Source organism: Panthera pardus, unplaced genomic scaffold (genome assembly GCF_024362965.1).
Source record: "Panthera pardus isolate Hobbes unplaced genomic scaffold, ASM2436296v1 HiC_scaffold_24, whole genome shotgun sequence".
Lineage (NCBI taxonomy): Eukaryota > Metazoa > Chordata > Mammalia > Carnivora > Felidae > Panthera > Panthera pardus.
Genome location: NW_026526810.1, coordinates 101,748,140 through 101,770,778, shown reverse-complemented (window position 1 = coordinate 101,770,778; position 22,639 = coordinate 101,748,140). Strand labels below are relative to the sequence as shown.

The following is a 22,639-nucleotide window of genomic DNA, read 5'->3' as shown; positions in this document are numbered from 1 at the left end:
CTGAATGGCTGCTTGCAACGTGCTAGTCCTTCTCTGTCATCCTGAAAAAATATACAGAGCGTGCTGTGGGGCCGTTCTACCTGGAATACCTCCCTGCTAAGATCACGAGCCTCACTTGATCCTGGAAATCATGGGAGACCTGGGCTCAGCTCACACATGGGGTTCTGGGCCCTCTGATCCTGCAAGATGGGCAGGGGCATTCGATCCCCCTCCTTCACCTCCCAGAGTGCAGCTGACAGCATGGCAGGGCTTGTCTTTTGAAGGTGGAGGAAGAGCCCACACTTGTCTGTCCTAGTTCAGATATTTCGGAAGATAGTGAAACAGTAGATCAAGACATTATTGGGTAGCCGTGTTAATACAACATGGTTTTGGACTGATAGTCCCAGGAAAAGTAGCAAACAGGGTGTGATTTGGGAAGAATGTGTGAGAAACAGAACTCAAGTTAAGAGGTGAGTGTTTCGTGGGGCGCCTGGGTGGCTCAGTAGGTTAAGCATCCGACTCTTGGTTTCAGTTCAGGTCATGATCTCATAGTTTCGTGGGTTTGAGCCCCATGTCCGGTTCCGCGGTGGCAGCACAGAGTTTGCTTGGGATTCTCTCTCCTCTCTCTCTGCTCCTCCCCGGCTCACGGTGTCTCTCTCTCTCAAATAAATGAATAAACTTAAAGAAAAAAGAGGTGAGTATTTTGTTAACCATGTATCAGTGGTCTGAGGGTCAGAGAGAAGAATTCGCAGAAGAAGGTACAGCCATGTTAGAGAAATGGCTAAAAAGAAACCACCTCATTTATGACCTCAACAATGTGAAATGCAAAACTGTCCCAAAGAAGCATGACTTTCCTTACAGTTTCATCTACCCCTTGGAACAAAGTGACCTACACAGCCAAATATTTAGAACAATCTGTAAGAACGCAGGATTTGTGGATCCTTGTTTAGATCCACATGTTATCTGTGATGTGCTTTGCCAAAACGATTTATTTTCCAGAAAAAAAATAGAGATTGAGGAATGTAAACTGAGAGAACACTTTCCTAATAGCTTTATAATAGCTCAAATTTATCATCCCAAGGCTGGGAAATTTATCAGACGTGCACAGAACATACAAGAGTCCGACAAGAAGAAATTAAACAAACCAACAGACAAACAAAACCCACGGTGACCAATCAAGTGAAAGAAAACCAACTACTTCTTCCAGGTTGTCTTTGTGGAGGTGGGACATGTTACACAGTAAGATAGAGCATACCCTGAAAGAGTAAAGACCATGAAGTCTTCCCGGCTGTAGACGCACCTGAGAGGCACACAAATTTAACAACAATTAGAGTTTCCTGAGCAAACCTCAGGTGTCACTGGGTCACTAAATCGTTGTAAGAACTTTGCAAGGTAGGTCTGTCACCTCGTTTGCAGTTCAGAAAAGTGATGCTAGAGACGATAAGTTACTTCCGTAAGGTCATGCAACTAAAGAAGTGTTAGAGGTTTGAATCGGTCTGTCCCCTGAGCCAGAGTCTTAACACTCTGTGGGGATGACGCTAGCAAAAAAAAAAAGAAATGTGTCCGAACGAGTAAAACTAATGAACAAACAGAGACGTTGTTTTGGATGCAGTGAAGGTGGTAAGAGAGGAAAGAAAGAAAAAGTAAGCCATTTCCTCTAAATGGAGAGGGGAGCAAATACTAATGGAATATACACAGTAAGGTGGTATCTAAAGAACCAGCTAATAACAGAGAAGTTCTCTATTTCTTACTTAAGAATTAGGAGAGGTACAGGCAACAGGAAAGCCAAGAAAAAAAAAAAGGAACCTAGTGACTTGTGAGAGAAATTTTATCGTAACAAGTTGCTGAAAGAGGCAAAATGTTTCTAGGCTGGATGGATTTGCAGCTGATTTTTTTAAAAGACTATAAGGCAGAGATTGCCAACTCAAGGGTGGATAGATAATGTAGTGCACTGCTTCAGTGAAGGTTAGTATGGAGGGGTGGGGATTGTGAAAAACTGAAGGATACATCCCTTGTCTGAAAGACTGTTTAAACGTTGCAGTTGATGAGGAAATGCTAGCCTTGTGTTGCCAGAGCTTTTGGGGTGTGTGTGTGTGTGTGTGTGTGTGTTTAAGAAGTCAGAAATGTGTATCTTTATGTAAAGTGTCCATTGTTCAGTGTTGCCCTCTAAATCACATTAAAAACACACATGTGTGGGAATGCAAGCTGGTGCAGCCACTCTGGAAAACAGTATGGAGGTTCCTCGAAAAACTAAAAATAGAACTACCCTATGACCCAGCAATTGCACTAGTAGGTATTTACCCAAGGGATATAGGTATGCTGTTTCTAAGGGGCACATACACCCCAATGTTTATAGCAGCACTATCGACAATAGCCAAAGTTTGGAAAGAGCTCAAATGTCCATCGATGGATGAATGGGTAAAGAAGATAGGGTATATATACACAATGGAGTATTACTCGGCAATCAAAAAGAATGAGATTTTGCCATTTGCAACTACGTGGATGGAACTGGAGGGTATGCTAAGCGAAATTAGTCAGAGGAAGACAAAAATCATATGACTTCACTCATAGGAGGACTTTAAGAGACAAAACAGATGAACATAAGGGAATGGAAACAAAAATAATCTAAAAACAGGGAGGGGGACAAAACAGAAGAGACTCATAAATATGGAGAACAAACTGAGGGTTACGGGAGGGGTTGTGGGAGGCGGGATGGGCTAAATGGGTAAGGGGCATTAAGGAATCTGCTCCTGAAATCATTGTTGCACTAGATGCTAACTAATTTGGATATAAATTAAAAATTAAAAAAAAAACAAAAACAAAAAACTACACATGTGGACTGATCAAAGCATTTGTGGGTGACATTTGGTTCATCACTTGCCAATATAGTCCCTATGCTTTTTTAAAAAAGTTTATTTATTTATATTGAGAGAGAGAGAGACAGAGCGAGAGAGCGAGCATGGGAGGGACAGAGAGACAGGGAGAGAGAGAATCCCAAGCAGGCTCCATGCTTTCAGTACAGAGTCTAAGGTAGGGTTCGATCCCATGAACAGTGAGATGACCTGAGCTGAAATCAAGAGTTGGATGCTTAACTGACTGAGCCACCCAGGTGCCCCTGTACTCCCTATGCTTTAAAGGACACCTTTTGCAGGTACTAATTTCTCTATCTGGAAGTTTTTCCTCCCTCGTCCCTAAGTTTGTCCCCCTGATAAACTTGCCTTTATCCCTCATACTTGGCTCAGATGTCAATTGCTTCAAGAAATTGTCTCTGAGTCCTCCTTCCCCGAATGTGTCCATCACTCCCTGCTCTCTGCTACCTCAGTACTAAAAGTATTCTTGGGGCGCCTGGGTGGCTCAGTCAGTTAAGCATCCGACTTCGGCTCAGGTCATGATCTCATGGTCCGTGAGTTCGAGCCCCGCGTCGGGCTCTGGGCTGACGACTCAGAGCCTGGAGCCTGTTTCCGATTCTGTGTCTCCCTCTCTCTGTGACCCTCCCCTGTTCATGCTCTGTCTCTCTCTGTCTCAAAAATAAATAAACGTTAAAAAAAAAATTAAAAGTATTCATTCAGGTGACGTGCCGTTGTCTGCAGTCACCCTCTTCTTCTGGCCTAAGGGCCCCTTGAGGCAAGGAGCTGTCTCTCCTTCATTTCTGTGACCCAGAGCCCAGTCGTGGAGTGACCGATTTTCAAAGACCGTGAGAGAAGGAAGAAACAGCCAGCACACAAAACAAGGAGGGTAACAGTGACTTTTGCAGTCTGTAGGCAGGAATGCAAGACTCCAGTTGATTAAGACGACTGAACATTGGGGCACCTGGGTGGCTCAGTCGGTTAAGCTTCTGACTTCAGCTCAGGCCATGATCTCACAGTTTGTGAGTTCAAGCCTCACATCGGGCTCTGTGCTGACAGCTTGGAGCCTGGAAACTGCTTCAGATTCTGGGTCTCCCTTTCTCTCTGACCCTCCCCAACTCACACTCTGTTTGTCTCTGTCTGTAAAGTACATAGACTTTTTTTTTTTTTTTAAAGATGACTAAACATTGATTCCAGGATTTCTACAGTGATTTGGCTGCTTTAAAAATTTTTTTTAATGTTTATTTATTTATTTTTTATTTATTTTTAATGTTTATTTATTTTTGACAGAGAGAGAGAGACAAAGACAGAGACAGAGTATGAGCGGGGGAGGGGCAGAGAGAGAGGGAGACACAGGATCTGAAGCAGGCTCCAGGTTCAGCACAGAGCCTGACACGGGGCTCGAACTCACGCAAGATCATGACCTGAACCAGAGTCGGATGCTTAACCGACTGAGCCATCCAGGCACCCCAGCAATTTTGCCGCTTTAAACCCACTGGTGCATACATGTTACAAAGCCAGCAGGAAACGGGTACCAAGACAAAGAGTGAGGAAGGCGCGGGGTGAAAAAGATAGCAGAAGAAGGCGAAAAAGAGGCCAAAGGCTGAAAAAAGGGAAAATGGCAAAGCGTTTTTCAAGACATACCTTAGGAAGTCTGAACTTAGAAAATCATGGTCAGGTTGAATCAGATGGAATTGGGAAAGCGAATGCCCAGTGAATTATAATCTTAGAGCTCAAGTGCAGCAGGGTGGCTGGCGCATGTGAGGTGTTCAGTGAGTTATTGACAAGTGCGGCCAGCAGTAGTGTGGACATGCGCCCATGAGGAAGCTGGCTGGGGATGAACAAATGCAATAATGACAAGGAGAGGGAGGATAAAACAAGTAGAGGCGTAACGATGAATATTTATTACCATTGGATGCAAAAATATTTATGTAAATGTGGTAGACTTTTGACAAGTGTAAAGAATGGTAACTATGTATGGTATGAAAGTGGCCTTTGAAAATAAAACTCCCTTTGCGGCCAAAGAGAGATGACAGAAGAAAAATGCTCTGGAAATGGAAAGGTACTGACCCAAAGGAATTGAATATGAAAGACCTGAACTTGCAAAGCACTTGAACTATGGGGAGAAGATGCACATTAAAGTACAGGGCTTCAGTGTATAGAAAAGAAGCCCCAAGACTCCAGGTTTCTTTACAGACTACAGGAGGGGAGCAGAGGAACATGTTGGTTAAAGCAGCGTCATACCCCAGCTCTGCTGCTTTCTAGCAGTGTGACCTCAGCCTCTCTGAGCCTCAGTTTCCTCTAGGAAAGTGGAAATAATAATAGACACACCTCGGGGGGTTGCTGTGAGAATTAATTAAGACATGGCATGTGAAGCGCTTGGCAGAAAGCCTGGCACACTGCAAACGCTCCGTAAATGCTAGCTGTTATTATAAACTACTTGACAGGAAAGTCAGGGAGCAGAGAGACTTAAAGCATCTCTATAATTACATGAATTGTGATGAAACAAGTTAAACTCTTGCTTGGATTTCTTCTAAATTGGGTTTCATAAGCTAAACACGATTCTCTCTGTATCCGAGAGCAGTTGCTAGGAGAAACTGGCAAAAGGCAATAAAGTGGTGAACTCAGCCATTGTTCCTAAAATAAGCACGAGACGAGATGGGAGGCTTTGGACTGACTTCTTTTCAGAGGGAAAAACAATTTCCTAAATGAGAAGTCAGGCTAGGACACTGACAACATGATGGTGGAGATAGGACGGAAGCAGGGGAAGCGGAAACCAAGTTCATGCAGAAAGCTGGTGCGGAGCCTCTGGGACCTGCTCGTGAAAAACGGATAGCTGGGAATCACATACGATTGCTTTCGTGGCTTGATGTTTATGTATCTTTAGTGAGACAAGTGAAGCTGAATGTTTGAGGAATAGGTAGAAGAACCTCCAGACATGTACCCATTTTACAGAAGGCAAGATAAATGGTTGGAGGAGACAGTTTACATCATGGTCGGGTACACAGCGGTGACATCCACAGATCTGGATTAGAGTTGCTTGTGTCATTATCAGCTGTGTGAATCCAACATTTTCATCTCCCTAAGACTCTGTTTCCTTGCCTGTACGATGAGACAAACACTATCTGCTTCAGCGGGTTACCATGAGGCTGAAATGAGACAGAGCGCCTGTAAAGGGCTTAGTATCCCAAGAACTCGATGAATGGCTCATACTAGTAGTTGTAAAATGACATTCACAGAAGTAGGAAGTGTTGTCTCAAGTACTTGTGAAATATACTCATGTATTGTGTCCATATAAACATAATTCTACTTAGTTCATTTCTATTCGAGTGTATCCCTTAGTTTTGGTGCCTATAAGAAAATTTCCAGAAGAGAAACACACACATTTTTATTTATGAAGAATTTGTACATAATATTTTTCTTGGCCAGTTTAAAAGGGTGACTCCTATTCTGCCCAGGGCACGCAGTTTTGCAGGGTTAGTTACTTTAGGAAGTAAAAGAGGGGCGCCTGGGTGGCTCAGTCGGGTAAGAGTCTGACTTCGGCTCAGGTCATGATCTCACAGTTTGTGAATCGAGCCTGATGCTGGGCTCTGGGCTCACAGTGTGGAGCCTGCTTTGGATTCTTGCCATCTCCTCTCTCTCTATCCCTCCCCTGCTTGCACTTTTGCTCTCTCTCAGAAACAAATAAAAGAAACAAAAAATAATACTGGTTTAAAAAAAAAAGAAAGTAGAAGCAATTTCTGAAACTTCTAGTCTGGATGTATGGGTTTGTGACTCTATCAATGAGGAAGTGACTCAGGTTATGGAAATACGATTTAAAAGCCTCCTCTTGCATAAAACACCTCCTCTAGTGTCCATTTTAGTGTCTGTTTTTGCACACATCTTGGTGGTCATTGGGAGACAGAGATTTGGTCTAAAAAATTTCCCCATCAAAATCACCATTCGTGTTAAGCTCTCAAGAATGCAGAAAGGTCTGTGATGACAGTTTCAGCTGTGAGTTAGTTGCTATTATCTGTCCTTAGCCACTTGGATTCTCCAACTAGTTATCTTCTTTCTGGTCCACGTGAGTGCTCTAGATGCTGTTTGTGAGATAATCCGGCCGCTCTAAGTGGCTATTCATTATATGGTGAGAAATATTCAACAAATATAACCCTGCCAGATGCTAATCTAAGTTTTCCCCAAGAAAATCACTAAATACCTTTTATGGGGTCATTTAAATAAATTACATTGATAATAAGTAGTGAGATGAGTCCCTTTATTCACACTAAATACAGAACTGGATATTCTAAATGTTGCTAAATCAAATGACAAGTGCTTCAGCAGTTGAAATTCACCAAGTTTTTTCCTAAAAGAAAAACAGACAATGGTGGCTGGGAAGACGCCAACCAAATGGTCCCTTCCAGTGTCACTAGAACAGAGGGGACAGTATGAAGCAGACAGAGGATCCTTGAACACACTGCACTTTAAAGCAAAAGTCCACGTAGCTCACTCATTCCAAACCATGCACCAAATTCTTCCGTCAGCATATATTTCAAATTAAATCCAAATCTGACTGTACCGCTTTCGCAAGCTTCACACCGTGCTCGTAAGTGAGAGGTTTCTCTTTCATATACAGCAAACGGGCCAAGGTTTTGGGGTCATCGCGGAGATCAATCTGGCAAAACAAACAAACAAACAAACAAACAAACAAACAAAAACAAAAGAAAACACCCACGCATGATAAGCTTACTTATTTTTTCAGGCTAAGTAGATATTTTAAACCGTGATATGGTAGAGATTCTCCCCACCACCACTTTACATCTATGAAGTTGCCGACTGACTTTTCTTTAAGGAGGTGCATACATACACATGCCCATATTACATCGAAAAAATAAAGGGATTTCTTTGTAAATGTCAACATCAGGTTTTCCATGTGCTTTCTTCTCCAAAAGCAATTCCCTCGGGGGCTAGACTCACTCTAATAATTCTGTGGTTGTTTCAGGCGTTTTTGAAATTTCCTACTTATTTTTAGATCCCACTTACAGGATATTACAATGATTGATCAGTCTTATTACCTTGCAGTGATGCCTCATTTGATCCCAAATTATATTACTCATTTCTTAATAGTCTATTTCCTGGCTCTGAATACATCTTTGTCTTCACCCTCACGGGGATAAAGATTTGTCTCCTATGAGGATATTTTAAGGAATGTTGATGCAGACTTGGAAGGCATATCCTAAAGAGGAATTTCCAAAGGTCTACCTAAGGAATGAGCATTAATCTTTTCAAAGGTAGAACTACTTTGAAAATAGCCTGTATGTTGGGATTAGTTTTCATAATTTAATTAAATATTTTAGTTGCTTTACAATCTCACTGTGTTGGGGTGTCGGGTGGCTCAGTTGGCTAAGCATGTGACTTTGGCTCAGGTTGTGATCTCACGGTTTCTGAGTTCGAGCCCCACCTCGGGCTCTGCACTGACAGTGTGGAACCTGCTTGGGATTCTCTCTCAGCTCCTCCCCCACTCCCTCTCTGTCTCTCTCTCTCAAAATAAATAAACAAACTTAAAAAGATCTCAATGTGTATGTGAACCTATGCACACATGAATGGGTGTAAATGTGACTTTTAAAGAAAAACCGAAATATTTATACATTAGAGTACCATTTATAAGCACATTGCTCTGCTTTAGCGATCTGTGGGTTTTTTCTTTTTGGTCTATTTATTTATTTAAAAAAAATTTTTTTTAATTTATTTTGAGAGAGAGTACATGCTCATGGGGAAGGGGTAGAGAGGGGCAGAGAGAGAGAGAATCCCCATCAGGCTCCGTGCTGTCAGCACAGAGCCCAGTGTGGGGCTCGATCTGACCACGACCTGAGCCAAAACCAAGAGTTGGATGCTAAACCGACTGGGCCACCCTCGTGCCCCTCTTTTTTGGTCTTGATTGTCCAATGTAGTGCCACGAATTACAAAAGAGGCGCAAATCGCACAGAGAGGTTTATGTCCTGTCACATATTTTGGCAGCAGGGATCTGGGCTCTGTCAATATGGTCAAACATTATCATCTGGAATTAGGGTAAAAGCCTGCTTTTAAACAATTCTCTTTCAGAGTAGGAGCATTAACTATACTCTGATTTTTGGATGTGTTAATCTTCTGTCCATATCTTCTCTAGGAAATGCTTTTACTATTTTTAAAAATTTCTCTTTTCAGTCAGAATATAAAAGGAGAAATAGAAAACAGGAACATATGAAACAGATAATAATAAAACCCTTCCATATTATTACATTTCTGTGTCTTTGGATAGTAATTTAGCAAAGAACAAAATCCTTTCAAAATTATAAGAAGTAGGAACAATCTTGAACACATTTGTGCAATTGGCTTACTGTTGGTAATTCAAATTATAGAACTTTATTAGCTTTCAAAACATTTTAAGGCCCTTTACAGCCACAGGTTTGTTTATCTAATACATCTGTTTTTAACTTCTTTCCTAAGATCCAAAAGACCAAGAGGTTTAAAGGGAACAGAGAAGAGTGAATTTCTTTCTCCAGTGGTGTTATGGAGCTCCTGGAGTAATGTGCCCATTTGGACTTTTGGGGTCACTTTGACATCCATACCTATTCTGTGACTTTCAAACAATTGTAGATTTCAGATATAAAAAAAAAAAGACTAGGTAATTAGCGCGATCCACGTCCGCACCTCGTTCCTCTGGCTCAGGACTGGAGAAGGGTGTCTACTTCAAAAAGTACTTTGTTACTTAAAAATAAAGAGCAGAGGGATTAATCTTTAAAGATCACATCAAAACCTCCTTTTCGTGTAAATAGCTCTATTGTTCTTTCGACCACGAGCTAAATAATCATGCAAATCTTAGGCACGGCTACTTCTGGGGTTGATACATGAGACACACTCTTCCCTAGTGTTGGTGAAATAGGCTGTTCAAGAGAAGCCTGGTCTTTCCTTTTTTGCTGCCCTCCTGCCCTGCCCACCACACCTTGCCACCACCCGCCTCTAACCTGGGTCCCTATGAGGACGTAAGGCACGTGAGGCATGCAGTCCTTCAGCTCCGGGACCCATTCCTCCTGGACGTTGTGGTAAGAGGCAGGATTTACGACAGAGAAGCAGATCAAAAACACATCTGTGTTGGGGTAGGAGAGCGGCCTCAGCTGGTTGTAGTCCTCCTGCAGGTAGAGCAAAGAGTTTGTACAGACTCGGGAAGGCGGGCCCTACGTGCTTGAGTGTTCTGGGCAAGACTCCACCACAGCTCCCCGTGACCTGCTCCTGCTCCCACTCTGGGATCTGGTGGTTCCCTATAGACATTGCTAGAAATAAAGGAGCCATCAGTCAGAAAAACACCTTTTGCTGTGTATAGAGATTGTAAATCTCTATACACCCCCCACCCCACACACACACAGTTTTAAAATTAAAATTTATTTATTTATTTTGTGTGAGAGAGAATGCACACGCTCATGTGCGTGTGCACCAGTAGGGGATGAGAGAAGGATAGAGAGAGAGAAGGAGAGAAGAGCAAGAAGGAGAGAGAGAATCCCAAGCAGGCTCCATGCTGTCAGGACAGAGCCTGACACAGGCTCAAACTCACAAACTGTGAGATCATGACCTGAGCCAAATCAAGAGTTAGATGCTTAACTGACTGAGCCACTCAGGTGCCCCGTAAATATCTTCCATTAAGAAAAACTTAGGAAGCAATTTTTTAAGGAGCTTTAGTGAGATAATTTACATACTATAAAGTTCACCCATTTAATGTGTATAATTCAATAAGGATTATTACAGTTCCCCGTTGCCTTGTGCTGTATTGAATGGAGTTGTGTTGTATTGAATGTGGATTTAAATTAGTGCGCAATCGGCTAAGGCACAGCAGTTCTCTTCTTACACAATTTTTAAAAATTCCATGCAAATTTAATTTAGAATAAGCTAGCTGTAAATGTAAAGCAAAGAGTTGCTGCCAAATCAGACGGCACAATTTTGTAGAAATATATTGGGTGAGGGTTGAGAGTTCAGAATTCGGGGTTTCCTGTGAAGTCTACCTAGAGGCCATAGCGTGGCCTAAATAATAAAATACCAGATTGATTCTTCTTTCCCCAGGTTTCAAACCAGAATATGTTCTGGTTGGAGAGTTCTGGCTTACGTAGGTTGTTTATGTATATGCTGTCAGAGCAGAAGAAGATAAAGACAAAGTAAAACATTGGAACATCTCACCTTTGGGAAAGTGTCAGCAAGTAACTTTCACCGTATGTGAAATGTTCTAGGAGGTTCCGAGGTAAATCCGCTATTTCAATATAACGTTTATATTTTCGTAGAATTTAGTAACACATAAGCCAAAAGTAATTTTATGTGTGTGTATACTTGATATTACATAAGTATACACTATGTATACCTACATATGTGCACACACCACAATATGACATACTTGTCATACACACCATGGATCGTTCATATATATATGCACACTACGTACATACATAGGGCAACCAAATCTGTATGTTCACACTTACCACATACACATAGACATGTGAACATAGCGATTCATTTACTAGGGTCCTGACTCCTCTTCTTAACATGAAAAAACATTATTAGACTCATATATGCTCGTTGCAATTCAAATATGTAATCTCTAATAGTTTTTCCTGTCTTCCTAGAGGAAGCCATGGTTTAACCGTATCCTTTTGAATATTTTATATTTATTTACATATGTAACAGACATGTGTTCATTTTAAAAAAGATAAATTGATTACATAGTTCATATTGTTGTATCCTTTGATTATATGTGTGTGTATACATATATATATATATATATATATATATATATATATATATATATATAATGTTTATTTATTTTTGAGGGAGAGTGAGAAAGAGAGTGTGAGCAGGGGAGTGTCAGAGAGAGAGAGGGAGACACAGAATCTGAAGCAGGCTCCAGGCTGAGCTGTCAGCAGAGCCCGACACAGGACTCGAACCCACAAACCATGAGATCATGACCTGATCATGGTTCTGAGCCACCCGGGCGCCCCTTGTGTCCCTTGATTTTTTTAACCTTAATAGGTCATGGATATTTAAAAATATCAACCTTGCTATCTTTCTACTGAGTCTCATGATGTCTTTATAAAAAGGGACTACACATATATATGTACACGTGTGACTAGAAGGAAGTCCTTTAGTGGGTTATGTGGCATCTCTGGTCAATGAGCATGTGCTGATCTCTGATTCTGTTTAGATACTCCAAGTACCCAGCCCACAGGGAATCAGTACACATGGCTGCCGCCATCACTCTTGCTAACACTACTAAAACCTACGCAGAGGTGTTTATTTACTTATTTATTTTTAATGTTTATTTATTTTTGAGAGAGAGACAGAGTGCAAATGGGGGAGAGGCAGAGACGGAGGCCCAGAATCTGAAGCAGGCTCCAGGCTCTGAGCTGTCAGCACAGAGCCCGATGCGGGGCTCGAACTCATGAACCTCGAGATCCTAATGTGAACCGAAGTCGGACGCTTAACCGATTGAGCCACCCCGCCGCTCCTAAGCAAAGATTTTTAGTTACCCAAACAAAATGCAGCATAATATGGCAAGGATGCTGAAAAACCCAAGTCCTAGAAAATAAACTAAAAGGATATAAAAAAATCACGGATCGTGGCTCATTTATCACTTTTCTATTAAAGCAAATAAGTAGGAGCTGGGTGCATTGCTGAATAAACACTGGTCACAGTGGACAGCTGGGCCCGGCCTACTGGCTGCATAGCAGCTGAATTGTGCCCGTGCGTGTGTGTGCGTGTATGTGGTGGTGGTGATGGGGGGGGGGGGCGGTGACAGGGCAGTGGGGAAGTGGACAGCTCATTTCTTGTCACTCTCCCCTTCTCTTTACACAATGAGCCCTGTAACCAAAACTTCTTGCCCCTGGTCTCTGCACTGCTTTCCTTTCTCTCTGGGGCTTTCTGTTAGAGGGGAGCTGTGAGGCTGACAAGCTAAGAACTCTCCTTCCCAGGCCACAATCTACAGCTGCTCATGGTACCCCACCTGCCCTTTGCCACTTCATCTTCCCATCTGGATTGTGATAAATGGAGCAGGGACCATCCTGGTGTTTGTTTGTTTGTTTTTTTTTTTCCTCATGCCCTACTTCTACTCTGTCCACAGCGAACATTCCATAAATGCCGTTGACTGATTGGATGACACCAGGTTCTCCGCAGTGAATTGCCAACGAACACATGGCTTTTCTGTGGGGCATTTATTGCAGGGTTTTCTTTAGAATCACCTGGGGAGCTTTAAGACCATCCTGACACCCTGCTGCCTCTCTCCCCACACTCCGGGACCAATTAAATCACGATTTGTGGAGAGTGGGCCTGGGTAGCTGGGCATTCTGATATAATTGGTTGGAACTGGCATGGAGTTGAGAACAAATGCTTTGCATTATCTTTATCTTCGTCACTGAGGATGGATCAAGGGCTTATTACGAAGGGCCAGGCATTGTTTCAGGCACTTACGTGTCTTGAATCCTCACTAGCACCGGAGACATGGCAGCATCAACATTCATATTTCAGAGAAGAGGAACGTAAGTTCAGAGAAGTTCAGTAGTGAACGAATGTCTCAGAGCTATTAAATACTGGGATGGGCTCTTTAGCCCGAATCCAGCTCCAGCTCTTCATTGTGACCCCATTATTTGTTTCAGCTCAGAATGTTAAGCAGCAGATTAATCTTTTTTTTTTTTTTTTTGAAAACTCAGTTATCTGGATATCTTAATACGGATATATATCTTGACCCAGGAATCTAAGAAATGTTGGACCTTCAGATATAGGATCTATTTCATGGCCTGCACTTGCTAGAAATTACCAGCAGATGGCAGCAGACACTGTATATTTAAACCCTCAACGCCAACCGACAAAATTGCATGTTCAGAAGGGTCACTACTGGATCAGGTAGGAACAAATAACTGGTGGTCTGAAAGGATCATGTTTATCTGATTTTTTACCCAGAAGCCATCAAAGGAATTCTGCTTACATTCTGGAAAAGTTAGGAAGACCAGGGTTTGCCTGTGGGACTGTGGGTGGGCATGGGAGAGGAGTTTGGGTGTTTTTGATCATTTACCCTCCTGGCAGGGTAGCCAAGGCCCTCAGCTGAGTGACTTCTGACCTCCGCCTTTAGTGGGCTTTATCTTGCTCTGTGTTCTGGATATCTCTCCTGTGGAAAGCTTAGTCCAGCTGTGTAACTCTGGGGTGCCAGGGTGGCTTAGTTGGTTGAGCATCGACTTTGGCTCAGGTCATGAGTTCGAGCCCCACATCAGGCTGTGCGCTGACCGCTCAGAGCCTGGAGTCTGCTTCAGAGTCTATGCCTACTCAATTTATTTGGAAGTGAGACAGGTGACATTTCTCTTGCTCTTGGTTAGCTCTGTGATAACAGAATACCAGAGAGTATTTAGTTGACTGAATTGGAGAAACACGGATGAGGGCTGCAAGAGGTTTTAGAGATCAGTCAGTGCAGTGGCTCCCAAATTGTGGCCCCTGACCAGCAGCCGTGGCCTGGGAGCTTGTGAGCAACGCACATTCTCAGGCCTTCCCCAGCCCTCCCGAAGCCAAGGCCCTGGGGAGCGCCTGCACCGTATGTGGTGCAACAAATTGTCCGGGTGAGGCTGTTGCAGCTCAAGTTTCAGAACTGCAGCTTATCATTCCTTCCCTCTCAGCTGATTTTGTGGTTTAAGAAGTGAAACTCTACACAGATTGAGTGATTCAATCAGGGCTACAGAGCAAACACACCTTTGAAGGAGGTTCACACCTGGACCGGCAGGACTCCCGTCGGCCCCCATTTGCCACAGGCTGTGGCGATGAAATGTGGCTGAGGGTTCAGCATTAATAAAGGCAAGTGTCCTCGTGAGATGGAGGGCTGGGTGCTGGGAGGCTGGGGGATTTGAATTTGTATCAGCTGATGAGTTTTTCTCAACAGGGCACATTCCGAGCCTGGGTTGGATGACCACATGTTGGGATGATGGGAAGGGGCTCTGGGAAATGGATCGATGGTCTAGCTGGTATTTCACGCCCCCCATTCTCATGTCGAAGTTGAGAATGGAAGACCAGTCTTGAAGGCTTCTTGAGGAGACAAGGTGTTACTCTAAACTTGCGACTTGAGTGGGGCTCTGGAGGGCTAAAATGGGCAAGGAGGCTGGCTGGCTGGGGGTCTCAGGGGATAGGGAAGGATTTGGGGCAAGGTGGGCTCTTGAGTACTTTCCACCAACTTTACCCCAAAGGCTGGAGACTGGTTTGAAGGCAGATCTGGTGCTCTTGGATTGGGCAACTATTAAGAAACTGCAGTTCAGGGACAGCCTCATCAGATGGCCAGACACCCTCCACATGTGTCTGGAGGAGCCACGTATGATGGCCCAGGTGGGGAGCAAAGTGAAATTGTTTGACCAGTCCTCCTCAGACCTTAGGCACACTCGAGTCGTGTTAATGTACAGCTTCTCATGCAGCAGCAGGTCTGGGGTGAAGGCCACCGATTTATTTCTGACGAGCTTCCAGGTGACGCCGATGTCGCTGGTCCAGGGACCACATGTTGAGGGACAGGAGAGTTGCACTGAATCTCCCCTAACCCCACCGCAGCCCGCACCCACATTAAATTGGATGTAGAATTCGGCTTCAAAGTCCTCCTGGGCTTAGTGACGTTTATCCCAGATTTTAGCACATGTCTCATTTTCGGATTCTCCCATCAAGTACGCTCCTATCTGTCAGGCTTGGTTTGGGAAATGTGGGTAACATCCGGAGGGTGGGAGTGTAGCATTGTACTTAGGAGCATGGGCTAGGGGGACATATTCTTTGGGTTCCAATCCCAGTACTGCCTGTGACTACTCTGTGATGCTGGGTAAGTTCTCTCCGCCTCAGTTTCTTCGCCTGTAAAATGAGGTCACCTGTAAAATGAGGTGCTTGCCCCATAGGGCTGTTTGAGAATAAAACGTGTTAGTATGTGTAGACCGCTTACAGCAGTGTCTTGGATGTATTAAGTTCTTTGGTGGTCAAGAGTCCGTCTTGTCAACAACGGCTGTAGTGTCCCTACCCTCATTGGCTCCTGGGGCTGAACCTGAAATTAACTTTTTCTAAACTGAGTAGTAAAGAGACCCAAGTAGTAAAGTAACTTTTTCTAACTGAGTAGTAAAGAGACCCAAGTGCTTGCATACTCCGATTGTACCTCTGAATCGATGTCTCTACGGCTCTATTTTTTTTATAATTTGAGAAGAAATAAGTTTGTGTCCTAAGGTTACTTTTACCAATAACTTGTCACGTGAGCAAACTTCTTTCACATCCTCCAAATTGCACACTTCTAAAACCACGTTAAGATGCATGTGAGCAAGAAGGTTGGGTTGCTTATTGAGGAAAAACATTTGTGTTGAGGCTTTAGGCAAAGCCTAGAGTTTGTTTTAGGCAAACTTTCCATGGAGGATCCATGGAGGATGCCAGATCCTGTGCTCTTGATGGCCCCATTGGGTCAGCCGATAGCAAAAGGGAAGGCTCGTGTCCTTCCAAGTGGACCCTGGGTTGCCATTAATGGACCCCAGCTGTACTTGCCTCCCTGCCTGGCCACTTGCCTCTTTAAGTCCTTGGGGGCCGAGGGGCTTCAGAAATCGGGGCAGGTGAAGACAAGCAGTGTGTAGTCTCAGCTGAGGGAGGGGTGTGGCTGATGGCCTTTCTGTTCCCACACTTCCACGGTCACGGGTGACAGCTGAGCTGCTGGGGGCTGTGATTTCTCCGCGTCATCCTGTGCTTGCTGACAAATAGCACTGCATCGTGGGGGGCCTGTGTGCAGAGAACCTGGGGGTTCACCCTGCTGAGAAACGGGGCTCCCGACACCAGGAGATCCTCATTCCTCCCTGGAAGTGCTGCCTTTGAGATATGTCTATCCTGGAGTTGGGTCTGAGAGGCCACAATCTGAGCAGACCTTCACCCACATGGCTCGTGTGCCCACCGAGAGCAGGAGGCAAGATGCCTCACTGCGGTGGCTGGTTCCACTCTATGTGGCCGGCAGCAGGGTGGGAAGACGCCTGGCTCTGAGCCATGACCCGGGACACACCAGTTCGGCATTCCTCAGCTGGCAAATGCCCAGGCTTTGCCGCAGCATCCCCACCCCGGCACCCTGTCGTCCCCTTAGTCTCTAATGACGCACTCAAAACGGACTGGCCTGCAAGTACGTCATGGAAAAGTTGGCTCTGGGATTCTTTGTAGCTGAGCCAAAGATCTGAGCTCTAGAAATCCGTCCCAGAGATGCTTTCAGTAAGACACTAGTAGGAGCATGGGCCGCACAGCACGACCTGGCGAGACCTAGATAGGTTTGGCTTTATGGGCCTGGCCTTCTTGCCTCTCCGGCGTCAGCTGAGGGGTAACCTGCAGAGTCAGCCTGGGAACAATCCCTCACGTTGCCTCACTTCATGTTTGGGATTCCACCTAATAGAGGAACTCTTTGTTTTCAAAGGATTCCACTTGAAGTCCCAATATTTGTTTGCTTCAGGGATTCGGGGCGGGAGCTAATTTTAATAGCAGCTGCCATGTGCTGGCCGTGTATGCACGTGGCTTCATTATAGACCGTCTGTGGCGAATGCTTGGCAGGCTCGTGAAGGGCCAGGAGCATGTCCGAGGAGGGCCTGGTGGGGCTGCAGTGGTGTCCGGGGCAGAGTGGACATAGCAATGTGGACGGAGCCGGGTGCGACCGTTTTTGTCTTGGGCTGACTTTGAAGGTAGAAGTACTGAGTTCCTATCACTTTTCCGTTCAGAACCTGTGCCTCTTGAGGTTGTTTTCATCAACGCTGACCCACAGTGAGGTCAAGGCACAGAGGAGGGACACTACTTCTTGGTTTACTCATGTAGGAAAATCGAATGATTCACAGCAAGACAGAACTCTATAGTTGGTTTCAGAGACTTATTTCCTTTTGTGCGGTTCGGGAATGAATCAGTTGGTTTTGAGATCACCTCTCTTTCTTCTTAGTAACTCTGGCCATATGAGTATGTTTGAATTAGTTAAATGTTCCTTGAGCATGTGACCTCAGCGACATTTGCTAGAATATAACTGAGGATGATGGATTATCCTGCCTGAGGCTGGGAATGGAAATTTGGGGATCATGCTTGTAAGTTAAAGCTGTTACAAAGCCTTATTGGCAGAGTTGTAGGACCATGGGAATCCACTCAGGTTAGGGTTGTTTTCTGCTGCAGCCTCTGAAGGGTGAGGAGCCATGCTTCGACCACCAAAGACTTCCAGAGTCGTGTTTCTCAAATTTTTATTGCATACGGATCATGTGGGGATCTTCTTAAGATGAATTTTCAGATTCAGTAGGCTGGGGGGTGGGGCCTGAGAATCTGCATTTCTAACAAGCTTCCTGGTGATGCCGATGCTGCCGGTGGGTGGGCCGCACTTTGAGTGGCAAGGTTCCAGAACAGTGATTCTGACAATACGGTGTTCCGACCAGCAGCAGCAGCACCAGGAAATCTGTTGGACGTGCAAATTCTTGGGCCCCATTCCAGACCCGTAGAATCAGAAATTCTGAAAGTGGGGCTCAGGGGCTGGGTTTTAACAGGGTTCACAGGTGATTCTGATGTCTGTTCAAGTTTGAAAACCACCATTATCCTGCAAAATGAATTGCACGTCACCCTTTAGTGTAACACACTCCAATATTTAACACTGCTTTACTGCTGGGAGGTCTCCCTTGAGTCTAGCCTCCCATCATTTAGCTTAATTACCCCAGATCTTTTAGGCCTTCTTGAAGTCGTCTATTAAAAGTCCTAAGCATAGAATTTTAGGCCTAGAAGGAACTTTAAGATGTGTCCTGACTCCTTTTCCCCATGCTGCACGCTCCCCTGTGAACCTTGTCCACCTTTTGAGCTTTCAAAGGAGCTGATGGAAAGCATTAGAGTCAAAGTTAAGTTGAAGAAGTATCTACAACCCACTTGTTGTGATATTTTATCAGTGCCCATCACTTCACCTCTGTCGGAGGTTTGGATCATTCTACTTCCTTCAATTTGGAGTTTAAAGATATTTCTATACTGCCTTACAGCTTCAACTCCTATACTTGTGTTATTTAAACTTTTTTTCTAAAAAGGACAGCAGTGGGAAAGAATAATTAAACTCTATAGGCGCTTTTAAACAGTTTTATTGGATTTGAAATTAAACAGAGGCCTGGGGAGGTTGCTCTGGGGACAGTGAATGCACAGAAGCTAACAACTGTCAGGGGTTGCTATAGAAGAGGGGAGCGTGGGGGCACAGGGAGCTTTTCAGAAGGCAAGAGGCTTCAGAGTCAGGCAATAATCCTTGCTGCACGGAACTGTTCAAACTAGATTATATTCATAAACTCTGACTACAGGAGTGAAGGGTATAAACTCCTCTCTCTTTTAGGCTGTGAGTTTCTGATGAATGGGGGCAGCCTAATGACTCTACGACTGAACGAAAGTAGGCAAATCCAGTCCAAACAGCAGTGTACCTCTATTGCCAGGAGGCTTTCTGGTGGAGGCACAGTTAAGCAGGAGGTGCCCGGAGACCCTTGTACTTTGACCAGAGGAGCCAAACCAATTTTCCCATTTGGGCATTTGGAGCATCCTTTCCTAGTTGAGTGTCTTGATATTGAGGTGAGAAGTCTCTTTCCCCACCCAGTTCCTGAGAGTAGCTGGCTACAACAGCCATCTGCAAACAAAGGGAAACTGGACACTCTTAGGAGTCTTGAGTCTGGTGCAAGATTTTCCAGTTTTCCACTGCCCGGGCCTGCCCAGCGTCAGCCTCTGGTGTCCCACAGACATTTATACGTGGTCCTTGCAAATGCACACAGAAATCCCAAAGAGAATTCCATTTATTCTTAGTTTTCCTAGTGGAGAGTTTTCAAGTTGAGCAAAAAGACATATCTCCAGATAATTGTGGGAAAAAGGCCCAGACAAATGCATAACTACAAAGAACAATTAGCAGGAAACTCACAGTGGGAAAGAGCCTGGTCAACGTTCACTCCAAAGGACTTAAGATGTATGAATTTGGACAGACTGAACAACCCGCTGATTTTGACCTAAATAAATGACCCAATGGTAACAAGAGCTCTATCAAAGAAATTGGGCCACGGCCATCAATTGCTTAACCACTTTGCCTCCAACCCATGAATTTATAACATTAGAAACCTTTCAGAGTGGAGTGTGGGGTGTGAGGAAAGAAAGGTAAGGTGGCATTTTCATCTAAGTAGGGCATGTGCTGACTGAATCGGTGTTGAGGGTTCTTTCTAGTCTATGGCCTTACATAATTGGTTGGTTACATTCTCCAACCTGAAGACATCTCTGACAGAGTGAGAATATTTCAAGAATCTCAGAGAATTTAGAGTCAACCTCCAGTTGTGCAGGGGTTGACCCTCACTTCTGGAAACCATTCAGGATCCTGGTTTTTCTTCTTTCCAGCACTTAATCCCTCTCCCATGCTCCACCCCCCACAACCTGCCCACCCCTCATCTCTTTTTGGACCTTTCCACAGCTCGTTAGGCAATTCAAATAATGGCTGGGCAAAGAGTATAGCATGAAAAAAAAATAATGAGCGAAACTAATATGTATAACATTGACTCATTAGTCCTGAATCTGGCATCGGTATGGGCAGGAAGAAATTGAGACTCTTGGCAAATGTGTTATTTTGGTTACTGATAACCGTCAATCAATGAATTGTTACTTGCCTATCAACACCTCGAGTAATGTTTCTTTGAGTTAGTTTTTTTTGTAATTATAAATGTTTTTACGATATGAAGAATGTGCCTTTAGTTTCACTTAGACAGACCATAAATTTGCCCCGAATGATCAGACAAGGTAATATCTGTACTGCTAGTCCCCCTGTGCCTAGCCAAATGGATCATTCTCCCCACTCCCAAACCCCTGATGAATCAAAACAGCAAAAACGTACCTGTCCTGCCGTGTCATACAGTCCGAGCAAATGTTGCTTGCCTCCCACTGTCACAGTCACTAGGGGAGAAGAGAAGAGGAGAGTCCATAAATGTGAGCTTCCATCAGGAGGCTTCACATGTCTCCATGCCAACATCTTCCTGGGCGGCAAGGATAAGCATATGCCTCACCCATGTATATTCTAAACCAAGCCGACAGCATGATTTGCAAGTGAAAGGCAACCTTGGCCTGCAGTGAGAGCAGATGAGCTCAGCCAAGTCCAAATTTCTGAAGTGAGATGAATATCACTTGTGCCACTAGGACACTCTGTAGGCTACTCATTGATCCCCATTAGGTCCTGGAATATCAAGATCCTGCAGCAAAAGGATGATGGACGCTTTCTTGGGTAGGGTATTTTTTCCTTTTTTTTTTTTTTTTTTTGTTGGAGCCACCTTTCAGGATACAGAATTGTGTAAGCAACTTCTCCGTTTGAACTCTCTCTGCTTCTGTCTGTCCCTGAAATATTGATTAAGCCACGAAAACACAGAATAGTAGCCCACTGACATAGTTTAGAGTCTATAAGGCAAAGCTAATAATGAAACGAGAAGGGCTTCACCTTCATTTTAAAAAGTTTTTTTTGGTTTGTTTTGTTTTTAAGTTGAATAGTCCAGTGCGTTAGCCCAACTGATTACGATTTTGAACCTTAGTTGCCAGAGGAGATGTTGCACGGGTTCGCTTTCACATACCTAAAGGGTGCATATAGAGGGAAAAGTGGGCAGTTTGATATACCCAGCAGGTTCACTGCCTTGCCAAGCAATTGTGGCCAAAAGTGAGAAGTGATATAGGGACACCCACTACTCTGTACATGTCTGGAAATGAAATAAACTCTCATCTTGAAACTCAACTCAGATTGAACACATGCAATGCAAAAGTAATACAATTCTCATGATGAATGAAAAGAGCCAATTTAAATTCCAGCCCCTCCCCCCTCCATCCCCCCCCCCCCCCCCCCCGTTTAATCTCTTTTTAGAAAAAGAAAGTAAAGTATGTGGGAGAATGTGATTTTTTCCCCCTACTTGATCAAAAAATGTGCAAATGCAGGGAAAGATGATTTTTGGCTCCTTCTACCCTTAGCTGTATAGGAAAGACAGACAGACTGCATAGCAACCTTTATCACTGTATCTCCTATAGAGGCCGGCCAGATTCTCCAGTCTGCTCAGTTGCTGATTCTGTTATGCTGTTACTTTTATTTGTTTTCAGGTTCCCGGACTACATGTATGCTAAGTACTTCTCAATGGCTCATTCTTTGAAAAGCACTTGTTTAAAAGCGCTGCCTCCCTAGACCCCAGGAATGATTTTTCTAATCTACCCAGATCAACATGAGTTCAGCTTGATAACATGGCTGTAGCCACTGCGATGAGCTTTCAAATTGTGTTTTTAAGCGGTGAACCCCGTTCCATGTAGCCCTGGTGCCGATGCTGACAGAAGAGGGGGCATTCAAACATTTTTATTTCCTTTCATATTTCCAGAGCTTTGTTCTGTTATATTTTCCTCTTCCTGCATGCGTGGAGCCCAGTCAGATGTTCCTGAAATCTGCCTACATGGTTTCTTTAATGACCAAGTCACTACCTAGTCATGGATCAGGAATGAATGGAACAAATCCAGCCATTACAACATGGAATTTCCTGCCTCTGGTGAGCCCAGTACATGCAGGTCAGGGCCAGCTGTTCTGGAGACCCTCTCGGAGCCTCCCACGACCTCCAGGCCCAGAGCCATCTGTGGAGTGAGGCCCAGATGCCTAGTTATCCTCATGGCCCCTTTGGGCCCTGCATATATTCCCAAGCAATGGCACTGACCTTTGTCATGGGGGCGCTGTTGGGGTTTCCCTCCAGGCTGCTTTTCCTCAGGCCCCACCCTTCTCTCTCTGGGTACCTTTGACTGCAGGGACTTGTACGAGGCCTGCGTGAGTGCCA

At 44.3% G+C, this 22,639-nt stretch overlaps 1 protein-coding gene across 1 annotated transcript in view; it reads right to left on the bottom strand.

Annotated features, from left to right (window-relative positions):
• The window catches only part of RHOJ (ras homolog family member J), an 86,091-nt gene that overhangs the window by 4,632 nt on the left and 58,820 nt on the right, over nt 1–22,639 (bottom strand). Inside the window, exons 2-4 of the mRNA XM_019451598.2 lie at nt 20,689–20,747; nt 9,809–9,973; nt 7,384–7,479 (exon numbers count right to left, since the gene is read on the bottom strand). Of these exons, the coding sequence (XP_019307143.1) occupies nt 7,384–7,479; nt 9,809–9,973; nt 20,689–20,747 (320 nt within the window). The remainder of the gene's footprint in view (nt 1–7,383; nt 7,480–9,808; nt 9,974–20,688; nt 20,748–22,639) is intronic.